Here is a 13361-nt window from a genome sequence, read left to right on the forward strand (position 1 = left end):
ACGGGGGAAAGCTTCCGTGCGCAGAGACCCCATAAAGCCAGGGCCCCAGGAGTCCAGAGAACAGAGCTGATCCGAACGCAGATTGGGGCGCAAGAGAAACCACCCCTCCTCCCTGCAAACCACGCTGGGCACTGCAATCTTGCCTGAAGGAAGAGAGCTCAGAACATGTGGCTCTCGACCTCCATCTAGTGGCGACAGGCTGTAACTGCAACCAAATTCTACCACCATGTGAAAAAACTACTCCTCTACCATCCAGCAATTTATAAAAGCTCCAAATCAGAAGGAAAACAATAAAAACACAGAATTAAGTCCTGAGGACTTGGAAATAGGTAAACTAACTGAAAATGAGTTCAGAGTAGCTATAATAAAAAAACTCAATGAGGTGGAGAGAAGGATGGAGAAACAAGCCAACGAGTTCTGGAGTTCTCAAAAGAGGTTGAAATTATAAAGAAGAATCAAACAGAATTACTACAGATGAAAAACACAATGGACCAGATAAAACAGAATACGGATTCTCTGGATGCCCGTGTAGACACCATAGAGGAGCAAATTAGCATAATCGAAGACAGGCTGAATGGCTACAGACAGAGGAAGAAAGAGAACTAAGAATTTAAAAAAATGAGGAAAAGCTCCAAGAGATAGCGGATTCAATGAGGAGTAAGAATTTAAGGATCACAGGAATTCCCAAGAACATGGAAAAGAAAAATGGAACAGAAAGTGTGCTTAATGAAATTATAGAAGAGAACTTCCCAAATCCAGGGATTCAGGGAGAAATGTGTGTAGAGGATGCTTTCAGATCTCCTACATTTGTCAATGTAAAAAGACCTACTGTAAGGCATGTAGTAGTACAAATGGCAAAAATGAAAGACAAAGAAAGAATACTCAGGGCAGCAAGACAGAAGAAAGTAACATACAAAGGAACTCCTATCAGACTTTCAGCGGATTTCTCTACAGAAACTTTACAAGCTAGGAGAGAATGGAGTGACATATTCAAAACTTTAAAAGATAAAAATCTTCAGCCAAGAATACTCTATCCAGCAAGAATATCCTTCAGAGATGAGGTAGAAATTAAATCTTTTCCAGACAAACAAAAGTTAAGGGAATTTGTAACCAAAAGTCCTCCACTACAAGAAATCCTCAAGAAGGCTCTCATACCTGAAAAAAGAAAAAAGGGAGAAAGGGCTCACAAACTACAGAGTAGGGAGACAGACAGATAGAAACAGAACAGGATAGCAAATATTCAATTATAGCATTAGGATAAAGGTAAGGAAACTACCAAAGCAAAGACGATCTTGTCACTTTAACTACAAACTTATAACACGAGTTGGAATAAGAAATGAAAATAATAATTTAGGAGGGGAAGAGCAAAGGGACTAAATAAGTCTAGGCCAAGTAACTAAGAGACCACCAGAGAATAGACTATATTATACACGAGATTCTAAATGCAAACTTCAGGGTAGCCACTAAACTGAAAAACAGAACAGAGCCACAAAACATAAATAAGGAAAAATCTAAGAAACCCAGCATAAGAAATTGCAGTATTAAATGGGCAGGTAAAGCACCCAGGAAGAGAAACGCAGGAAAACCAGATAACGATCGACAGATTGACAGCATTAAGTCCACATGCATCAATAATCACTCTCAATGTAAACGGATTGAACTCTCCAACAAAAAGACACAGAGTGGCAAAATGGATTAAAGAACAAGATCCAACAATTTATTGCCTCCAGGAAACACACCTCAGCCCCAAGGACAAACACAGACTCAGGGTGAAGGCGTGGAGGAGAATACTTTAAGCTAACAGTAAGCAAAAAAAGCAGGTGTTGCAATTCTTATATCAGACAAAGTGGATTTCAAAATAAGACAGGTAAAGAGAGACACAGAGGGACAATATATAATGATCAAAGGGACACTTCATCAAAAAGAAATAACGCTTATAAATATCTATGCACCCAACACAGGAGCACCAAGGTTCATAAGGCAACTATTAACAGACCTAAAGGAAGATGTTAAAAACAACACAATAATAGTAGAGGACCTCAACACCCCACTCACATCAATGGCCAGATCATCCAGACAGAAAACCAACAATGAAATAGTGGAGCTAAACGAAAAACTAAAACAATTGGACTTAATAGACATATATAGATCACTTCACCCTAAAACAGCAGAATACACATTCTGGTCAAGTGCACGTGGAACATTCTCAAGGACAGACCATATGTTGGGAAACAAGGCAAGCCTCTACAAATTTAAAAAAATTGAAATAATAACAAGCATCTTCTCTGATCATAATGCTATAAGGCTAGAAATTAATTACAAGAAAAAAGCTGAGAAAGGCACAAAGATGTGGAGCCTAACAATACACTACTGAACAAGCAATGGATCACTGAAGAAATTAAAGAAGAAATAAAAAAATACCTGGAAACAAATGAAAATGATAACATGCCATACCAACTCATATGGGATAGAGCAAAAGCTGTATTAAGAGGAAAATTCATCGCAATACAGGCACATCTTAACAAACAAGAAAAATCCCAAATAAGCAATCTTAAACTACACCTAACTGAACTAGAGAAAAAAACAACAAATAAAGCCCAAAGTCAGCAGAAGGAGAGAAATAATAAAAATCAGAGCAGAAATAAATACTATTGAAATGAAAAAGGCGGTAGAAAGGATCAATGAAACAAAGAGCTGGTTCTTTGAGAACATAAATAAAATTGACAAACCCCTAGCCAGACTTACAAAGAAAAGAAGGGAGAAAGCTCAAATAAACAAAATCAGAAATGAAAGAGGAGAAATAACAACAGACTCTGCAGAAATACAACGGATTATAAGAGAATACTACGAAAAACTATATGCCAACAGAATGGATAACCTAGAGGAAATGGATAAATTCTTGGACTCCTACAGTCTCCCAAAGCTCACTCAAGAAGAGGCAGACAATTTGAACAGACCAATCACAAGGAAAGAGATTGAAACAGCAATCAAAAACATCCCACAGAATAAAACCCCAGGACCAGATGGCTTTCCTGGGGAATTCTACCAAACTTTCAGAGAGGATTTAATACCTATCCTTTTCAAGCTATTCCAAAAAATTAGGGAGGATGGAACACTTCCTAACACATTCTATGAGGCCAACATCACTCTGATACCAAAGCCTGACAAGGACACCACGAAAAAAGAGAACTACAGGCCAATATCACTGATGAACATAGATGCAAAAATTGTAAACAACATTTTGGCAACCAGAATTCAGCAATTCATCAAAAGGATCATACATCATGATCAGGTGGGATTCATGCCAGGGACACAGGGATGGTTCAACATCCGCAAATCAATTAACGTGATAAACCACATCAACAAACTGAGGAATAAAAACCACATGATCATCTCAATAGATGCAGAGAAAGCATTTGACAAGATCCAACAGCCATTTATGATAAAAACTCTGAATAAATGGGCATAGAAGGGAACTACCTCAACATAATTAAGGCCATATATGACAAACCCACAGCCAACATCATACTCAATGGGCAAAAACTGAACGCCATCCCCCTGAAAACAGGAATGAGACAAGGATGCCCTCTATCACCACTCTTATTTAACACAGTACTGCAGGTCCTGGCCAGAGCAATCAGGCAAGAAAAAGGAATAAAAGGAATCCAAATAGGGAGGGAAGAAGTGAAACTCTCGCTGTCTGTAGATGACATGATCTTATATATAGAAAACCCCAAAGAATCCATTGGAAAACTCTTAGAAGTAATCAACAACTACTGCAAGTTTCAGGGTATAAAATCAATTTGCATAAATCAGTAGCATTTCTATATTATAATAACAAACTAACATAAAAAGAACTCAAGAACACAATACCATTCACAATCTCTACAAAAAGAATAAAATACCTTGGGGTAAATTTAACTAAGGATGTGAAGGGCCTATATAATGAAAATTACAAGGCCTTTCTGAGAGAACTGGATGACGACATAAGGAGATGGAAAGACATTTCATGTACATGGACTGGAAGAATAAACATAGTTAAAATGTCCGTTCTACCTAAAGCAATCTACAGATTCAACGCAATCCCAATCAGAATCCTAATGACATTCTTTACAGAATTAGAACAAAGAATCCTAAAATTCATATGGGGCAACAAAAGACCCCAAATTTCTAAAGCAATCCTGAGAAAAAAGAACAAAACAGGAGGCATCACAATCCCTGACTTCAAAACATACTACAAAGCTACAGTAATCAAAACAGCATGGTACTGGTACAAAAACAGGTGCACAGATCAATGGAACAGAATTGAAAGCCCAGAAATAAAACCACACATCTATGGACAGCTTATCTTCAACAAAGGAGCTGAGGGCATACAATTGAGTAAAGAAAGTCTGTTCAACAAATGGTGCTGGGAAAACTGGAAAGCCACATGTAAAAGAATGAAAATTGACCATTCTTTTTCACCATTCACCAAAATAAACTCAAAATGGATCAAAGACCTAAAGGTGAGACCTGAAACCATAAGGCTTCTAGAACAAAATGTAGGCAGTACACTCTCTGACATCAGTATTAAAAGGATCTTTTCGGACACCATGTCTTCTCAGAGAAGGGAAACAATAGAAAGAATAAACAAATGGGACTTCATCAGACTAAAGAGCTTCTTCAAGGCAAATGAAAACAGGAGTGAAACAAAAAAACAACCCACTAACTGGGAAAAAATATTTGCAAGTCATATATCTGACAAAGGCTTAATATCCATAATATATAAAGAACTCTCGCAACTCAACAACAAAAAATCAAACAACCCGATCAAAAAATGGGCTGGAGACATGAACAGACATGCCTCCAAAGAAGATATACGGATGGCCAATAGGCACATGAAAAGATGCTCATCATCGCTGATCTTCAGGGAAATGCAAATCAAAACTACACTAAGATATCACCTTACACCCATTAGAATGACAAAAATATCTAAAACTAATAGTAACAAATGTTGGAGAGGTTGTGGAGAAAAAGGAACCCTCATGCACTGCTGGTGGGAATGCAAACTGGTGCAGCCACTATGGAAAACAGTATGGAGATTCCTCAAAAAATTAAAAATAGAACTACCATACGATCCAGCCATCCCACTACTGGGTATCTACCCAAAGAGCTTGAAGTCAGCAATTCCAAAAGTCCTATGCACCCCCATGTTCACTGCAGCATTATTTACAATAGCCAAGACATGGAAGCAACCTCAGTGCCCAGCAACAGACGAATGGATAAAGAAGATGTGGTACATATATACAATGGAATACTACTCAGCTGCAAAACAGAACAAAATCATTCCATTTGCAACAACATGGACAGACCTTGAGGGAATTATATTAAGTGAAATAAGCCAGTTAGAGAAGGATAATCTCTGTATGACTCCACTCATATGAGGAATTTAAAAATGTGGACAAAGAGAACAGATTAGTGGCTACCAGGGGAAAGGTGGGGTTGGGGGTGGGCACAAAGGGTGAAGTGGTGCACCTACAACATGAATGACAAACATTAACGTACAACTGAAATTTCACAAGATTGTAACCCATCATTAACTCAATAAAAAAATTTTAAAAAAAAGAATACTCTATCCTGAAAAATTATCCTTCAGACACAATGCACAAATAAAAACTTTCCCAGATAAACAAAAGCTGAGGGAGTTCATCGCCACAGATCCCATCCTACAAGAAATATCAAGAAGGCCCTCAAAGCTGAAAAAGAAAAGAAAGGGTTTACAAAGACTTAAGCAAGGAGATAAACAGAGGAGGTCAGAAAATTGCAGCTCTCTATCAGAACACGTTAGTAAACACTTAAATATAGCATTAAAGACAAAGGGAAGGAAGGCCTCAAAAATGACTAAAATCACTTCATTTTTTTTTTCTTAAAGTTTGGCCCTGAACTACACAGATTGGCATCTGTTGCCAATCTTCCTCTTTTTTTTAATCTCCTCCTCCCCAAATCCTCCCAGTGTATAGTTGTATATTCTAGTTGTAGGTCCTTCTGGGTCTGCTATGTGGGACACCACCTCAGCATGGCTTGATGAGTGGTGCTAGGTCTGTATTCAGGATCCAAACTGGTGACCCCCCCAGGTTGCTGAAGCAGAGTATGCGAACTTAACCACTTGGCCACAGAGCTGGAACCAATCACTTCATTTTAAGCACAAACTCACAACACAAAATGGAATAAGTTGTGACAAGAATAACTTAGATGGGGAAGAGGAAAGGGATGGAACCTGCTTAGACTAAGGAGATAAGAGGCTATCAGAAAATGGACTATGCCATCTATGACATCTTTTATACAAACCTTACAGTAACCACTAAACAAAAAATGAGAACAGAGACACAAATGATAAACAGAAAGAAAACTGAGAAAACCATCATAGAGAGTCACAAAACTGAACTGGCATTTGGAAATCCATAGGACAAGAAACAAGGGAAATGCTGACTAACTGGAAAACAAGTGATGAAATGGCAATATTAAGCCCTCATATATCAATAATCACTCTAAATGTAAATGGATTGAATTCTCCAATGAAAAGACACCGAGTGGCTGGATGGATTAAAAAACAAGACCCAACAATATGCTAACTCCAGGAAACACATCTCAGCTCCAAAGAAAAAAGCAGGCTCAGAGTAAAGGAATGGAAGCCAATACTCCACGCAAATGACAGACAAAAGAAAGCAGGTGCTGCCAGACTTATATCAGACAAAGTAGACTTCAAGATGAAACAGGCAATGAGAGACAAAGAGGGGCAGTATATAATGATAAAAGGGACACTCCACCAAGACGACATAACACTTATGAATATATATGCACCTAACACAGGAGCCCTAAAGTACATAAAACAACTATTAACAGACCTAAAAGGAGAAATTAAGAGCAACACAACAATAGTAGGGGACTTCAACACCCCACTTACATCAATAGACAGATCATCCAGACAGAAAATCAACAGGAAACAGTGGAATTCAATGAAAAACTAGACCAGATGGACTTAATAGATATATATAGAACACTCCATCCAAAAACAGCAGAACACACATTCTTCTCAAGTGTACATGGAACATTCTCAAAGATAGATCATATGTTTGGAAACAAGGTAACCCTCAAGAAATTTAAGAAGACTGAAATCATATCAAGCATCTTTTCCAACCATAATGCTATGAAACTAGAAATCAACAACAGGAAAAAAGCTGGGAAATGACAAATATGTGGTGACTACACAACATGCTATTGAACAACCAATGAATCAATAGAGAAATTAAAGGAGAAATCAAAAAATATCTGGAGACAAATGAAAATGAAAATACATCATACCAACTCATATGGGATGCAGCAAAAGCAGTTCTAAGAGGGAAAGTCATAGAAATATAGGCCCACTTTAACCAGCAAGAAAAATCTCAAATAAGTAATCTTAAACTATACATAACAGAATTAGAAAAAGAACAAACAAAGCCCAAAGTCAGCAGGAGAGAAATAATAAAAATTAGAGCAGAAATAAATGAAATAGGAACCAAAAGAACAGTAGAAAGGATCAATGAAACTGAGCTGGTTCTTTGAGAAGATAAACAAAATTGACAAACTCTTAGCCAGACTCACTAAGAAAAAAAGAGAGAAGGCCCAAATAAATAAAATTAGAAATGAAAGAGGAGAAATTAAAATGGATACCACACAAATGCAAAGGATTATAAGATAATACTATGAAAAAGTACATGCCAACAAATAGGACAATCTAGAAAAACAGATAAATTCTTAGACTCATACAACCTCCCAAAACTGAATCAAGAAGACATAGAGAATCTAAATAGACCAACCACAAGTAAAGAGATTGAAACAGTAATCAAAAACCTCCCAAAAAATAAAAGTCCAGGACCAGATGGTTTCTCTGGAGAATTCTACCAAACATTCAAAGAAGGTTTAACACCTATCCTTCTGAAACCATTCCAAAAAACTGAAGAAGACGGATTACTTCCTAACTCATTCTATGAGGTCAACATCACCCTGATCCCAAAGCCAGATAAGGACAACACAATGAAGGAAAATTACAGGCCATTATGGCTGATGAACATAGATGCGAAAATCCTCAACAAAATATTGGCAAACCAAATACAGCAATACGTTAAAAGCATCATACACCATGATCTAGTGGGATTTATACCAGGGACACAGGGATAGTTCAACATCTGCAAATCAATCATTGTGATACACCACAATACCAAAATGAGGAATAAAATCCACAGGATCATTTCAGTAGATGCAGAAGAAGCATTTGACAAGATCCAACATCCATATATGATAAAAACTTTCAATAAAATGGGTATAGAAGGAAAGTACCTCAACATAATAAAGGCCATATATGACAAACCCACTGCCAATATCATACTCAATGGAGAAAACCTAAACTGATCCCTCTGAGAACCGGAACAAGACAAGGGTGCCCACTCTCACCATTCTTATTCAACATAGTACTGGAGGTTTTGGCCAGAGCAATTATGCAAGAAAAAGAAATAAAAGGTATCCGAATTGGCAAGGAAGTAGTGAAATTGTCACTATTTCCAGATGACATGATTCTATATATAGAAAAGCCTAAAGAATCCATGGTAAAACTACTAGAAATAATAACCCCAGCAAAGTTGCAGGGTACAAAATCAACTTAGAAAAATCAGTTGCATTTCTGTACTCTAATAACAAACTAGCAGAAACAGAAGTTAAGAATACAATCCCATTTACACTCACAACAAAAATAATAAAATACCTAGGAATTAATTTAATCAAGGAGACAAAAGACCTATACACTGAAAACTCTAAGACATTACTGAAAGAAACTGATGATGACATAAAGAAATGAAAAAATATTCCATGCACACGGACTGGAAGAATAAACATAATTAAAATGTGCATACTACCTAAAGCAATCTACAGATTCAATGCAATCCCAATCAGAATCCCAACGACATTCTTCATGGAAATTGAACAAAGAATTCTAAAATTCCTATGGGGCAACAAAAGACCCTGAATAGTAAGCAATCCTGAGAAAAGAACAAAGCTGGAGGCATCACAATCCCTGACTTCAAATATACTACTACAAAGCTATAGTACTCAAAAGAGCATGGTACGGCTACAAAAACAGGCACACAGATCAATGGAACAGAACTGAAAGCCCAGAAATAAAACCACACATCTACGAACAGCTAATCTTGGACAAAAGAGCCAAGAACATACAATGGAGAAAGGAAAGTCTCTTCAATAAATGATGCTGGGAAAACTGGACAGCCACATGCAAAAGGATGACTGTAGACCATTATATTTCACCATACACAAAAATTAACTCAAAATGGATTAAAAACTTGAATGTAAGACCTGAAACCATAAACCTCCTAGAAGAAAATACAAACAGTACATTCTTTGACATTGGTCTTATGAGGATCTTTTCGAGTATGATGTCTACTCAGGCAAGGCAAACAAAAGAAAAAATAAACAAATGGGATTTCATCTGACTATAGAGCTTCTGCGCTAGACAAAAGAAACCAGGAACAAAACAAAAAGACAATCCACCAACCGAGAGAAAATATTTGCAAATCCTATCTGACAAGGGGTTAATCTCCAAAATATACAGAGAACTCATACAACTCAACAACAAAAAAACAAACAGCCTGATCAAAAAGACGGGCAGAGGATATGAGCAGACATTTTTCCAAAGAAGATATACAGATGGCCAATAGGTACATGAAAAGATGTTCAACATCACTAATCATTAGGGAAATGCAAATCAAAACTACAATGAGATATCACCTTACACACGTTATAATGGCTACAATTACCAAGGCAAAAAATAACAAATGTGGGAGAGGATGTAGAGAAAAGGGAACCCTCATACACTGCTGGTGGGAATGCAAACTGGTGCAGACACTATGGAAAAGAGTATGGAGATGTCTCAAAAAATTAAAAATAGAAATACCATACGATCCAGTTATCCCACTACTGGGTAGTTATCCAAAGAACTGGAAATCAATATTCAAAGAGACCTATGCACCTCTATGTTCACTGCAGCATTATTCACAATCGCCAAGACAGGGAAGTAACCCAAGTACACATCAACTAATGAATGGATAAAGAAGATGTGGTATATATACACAATGGAATATCACTCAACCATAAAAAAAGACAAAATCACCCTATTTGCAACAACATGGATGGACGGCTGAGAGTATTATGTTACGCGAAGTAAGCCAGACAGAGAAAGATAAATACCACATGATTTCACCCATATGTGGAAAATAGAAAAACACATGGAAAAAGAGAACAGATTAGTGGTTACCAGAGGGCAAGGGGGTTGGGAGGTGTGCCTAAGGGGTAAAGGGGCACATATATAGGTTGACTGACAAATAATAATGTACAACTGAAATTTCACTGTTATGAGGTATTATGACCTCAATAAAATAATAATAAAAAAAACAACTGTGTTGGGTGTTATCAAGGCAAAAATACAGTTTAGCCTAGTCTATGCAGTGAGGAAAGTCTAAGATAATATAAAAAGATAAATGCATATGCAATGAGAACAAAATGTTTTAGGCCCAACATCTGGAACGCTCCATTTATATCCTACCTATCATCTTCCTCTACTGATTTGTAAGCATTTAACTTTTATAATGTCAGGACTCAAACTCCATCCCGCCCAAAACATTAACTTCCTACTGGTGAACACATTTTGGATATAGCAATAATTAACAAGTCTTTTAAGAACAGAATGCCAGTGGAAATCCATTCCTGTAGATAATAGTGATAAAGCAGATACCGAAATAATAGAAAATGCCCCCAAACTCTTTTTGTCTCTGAAAAATGCTTATTTCTGACCTCGTGCAATGATCATTGACAGTCCATAATCATGGAATCAAATTAAAATTCTGTCATCTTAAGAGAAATCATTGCTTCCAAGACTTGATTAACACACATAAGAAACAAGGGGTTTAAATAATCTCTAAAATCTTTGCCAGCTCTAAAATTTTTAATTTTAAGAAAGCTGGTCACTGCCTAAGGACTTAGAGTAGTCAAAATAGAAGCAATCTGAGGACTGCACAGGGGCTAGATTCAGACTGTCTGGGTCCAAATCCTGGCAGTGGCACTTACTAGTTATGGGCCTTAGCTTAACCTTTCCATGCTTCCATTTCTTTTTCACTAAAATGAGGATAACACCAAAATCTACGTACCTTATAAGGCTGTTGTAGAGATTAAAGAAATAATATAACATGCTTAGGACACAGTAAACATTCAGTAAATGTTAATTATTATTAAGATATAAAAGGCACTGTGATATTTCCTGATGGAGAACTAAGAAACATTCTTCCGGGTATATTTTTCCAAAGATTACTTGCAAAAATATGATTAGTTATACTAAACTGTTTTTAAAATACATGGTCTCTGATCCTGATCTAGAAATATATGTTGTAACACCCTAATAAAACAAGAGGACATCAGCTCATTAATAATAGCACAACAAACCAGCTAATACATAAAGTCTCCACGTCTTTCTCATTCTCATACACAGTGAATTGCTGGAACTGGGAGATAAGCAAAATATCATCCTGGAAAAGGAAGTGCAATCCCAGAAAATTCCTGCAAGCAACAGCCTTTCAAGATGGTGTGTGAAACCAGGAGAAAAAGATGGAGGGGGGAGGTTCTGGGGTAGCAACACTCTGGGCAAGCAACGAAAAAGTAAAGCTTCCAGGAACTTTTGAAATGAAGATGAGAAGTCTAGTCTTGGATGGTAAGAAATACAAAGCATAGTCAAACTCAAGTGCTGGGTTACCGTAGAATTACCGTACAACCTCACATACTTAATTACGGGGACTACTTCCCAACTTAGTAAGTTTATTTTTAGTAATGATTGTTTTGTTCTAACACCAAAAGAACATTCTCACTTTAAGAAATTTGTAAAATAGTAAGAAGTTCAAGAAAATAAAATTACATATATTCCCACTACCTAGAGATAATCAATTTATTTTAGTATATTTCCTTCCAGTATTTTGTCTATGCACATCAACGTTTACATGAATTTGTTAGCAAATCAAGATAATTTGTCTGCATCCTACTTTTTTCGTATTCTGCACTTCTTAAAATTTAACATGCTCTTAAATGGTACTTCCCTATTCTCACCAATATTCTTCAAAAACATGACAACTGCTGCCTGTCATCCTGTCATATGAATGTATGCTGTATCGCTTGAGTTATTTTTCTACAGATGGACATCGTGTTATTGTGTCAAAATTTACCATTAGAAATAACACTGTAATGAATATCCTCGCACACACTTCTTCACCCAGGTCTGCTTATTTCTACAGGAGAGATTCCTGTAAGTAGAATTACTTGGTCAAAGGACAGACAACTACTTCAAAGCTTTTGGTGCATAATGCTAAAATCCTTTACGGTTAAGTCTGTGCCAAATTACAGTCCACCAGCAGCGTACAAGAGGCAGGAACGGTGCCAATTTTTTTCTGCCTATTTTTTATTTTTCATCCTTTTTCTTTGCTGAATAGATCTTTTAGGAAAAGAAAAATTTGGAACTTTCTTATGGGAGCAGTAGTAAGTTTGGAGTTTGAAAAATCCAGGAAAAGTAGCCGTTAACGATGTGGCAAAAAGTTAGTATTTCTATTATGGTAACTTTCACTGTTAGGAAAATTTAAAAGAGTAATGTTTAGAGGGAACAATAAACTGTTAGTACCTCTAAGATTATGATTTAAATATGGCAGTCATTAAGGAAAAAACTAACTATAAAAAAAATCCTATCAGAGCAAAATCAGGAAAAAAAACTGAGAAATCATTTCATTACTAAATTTAACTTACCTGAATTGATAAATTTTGGCAAGATTATCACATTCAACTAAGAAGGCAAGTTGCAGAACCAGACTAAACATCTTTTTAAAAACTACTGCTTAATCTATGTAACATTTAAAAATAATTTAAACCTAAAATAATCACTAAAAAATGCTTATACATAATATTTATGTATTTCAAAACTGTTTGATTGGTATCTAGCCTATTCTTTAAAATTACCTGGAAGAACAGAAGACCATGAAGTTCCGCTATCAAACCAGATGTCCAGAATATCCTGCCCTGGCACGTACTCCAAGGCATCAGGACCGCCAACCTAATAAGGTAATGTAAAAGCATTTTAACTATGCCAAGATCACGATATTTACAACGAATACACCAAAAAGTCTTAAGAAAATGAAATATAACCATTAAATTCATGTTTAAAAATAAAATTTAAAACATTTAAAAAATATTTCACAGTTAAGTACAACTGACTTATCTGCATGTAAAAGTGACTGTGGCCATTT

At 36.4% G+C, this 13361-nt stretch overlaps 1 protein-coding gene across 1 annotated transcript in view; it reads right to left on the minus strand.

Moving 5' to 3' along the window:
* Nucleotides 1-13361, minus strand: part of IARS2 (isoleucyl-tRNA synthetase 2, mitochondrial) — a 65644-nt gene that overhangs the window by 14128 nt on the left and 38155 nt on the right. The window contains exon 14 of the mRNA XM_014838707.3: nucleotides 13075-13168. Within this exon, the coding sequence (XP_014694193.3) occupies nucleotides 13075-13168 (94 nt within the window). The remainder of the gene's footprint in view (nucleotides 1-13074; nucleotides 13169-13361) is intronic.

This window comes from Equus asinus, chromosome 30 (assembly GCF_041296235.1).
Source record: "Equus asinus isolate D_3611 breed Donkey chromosome 30, EquAss-T2T_v2, whole genome shotgun sequence".
NCBI lineage: Eukaryota > Metazoa > Chordata > Mammalia > Perissodactyla > Equidae > Equus > Equus asinus.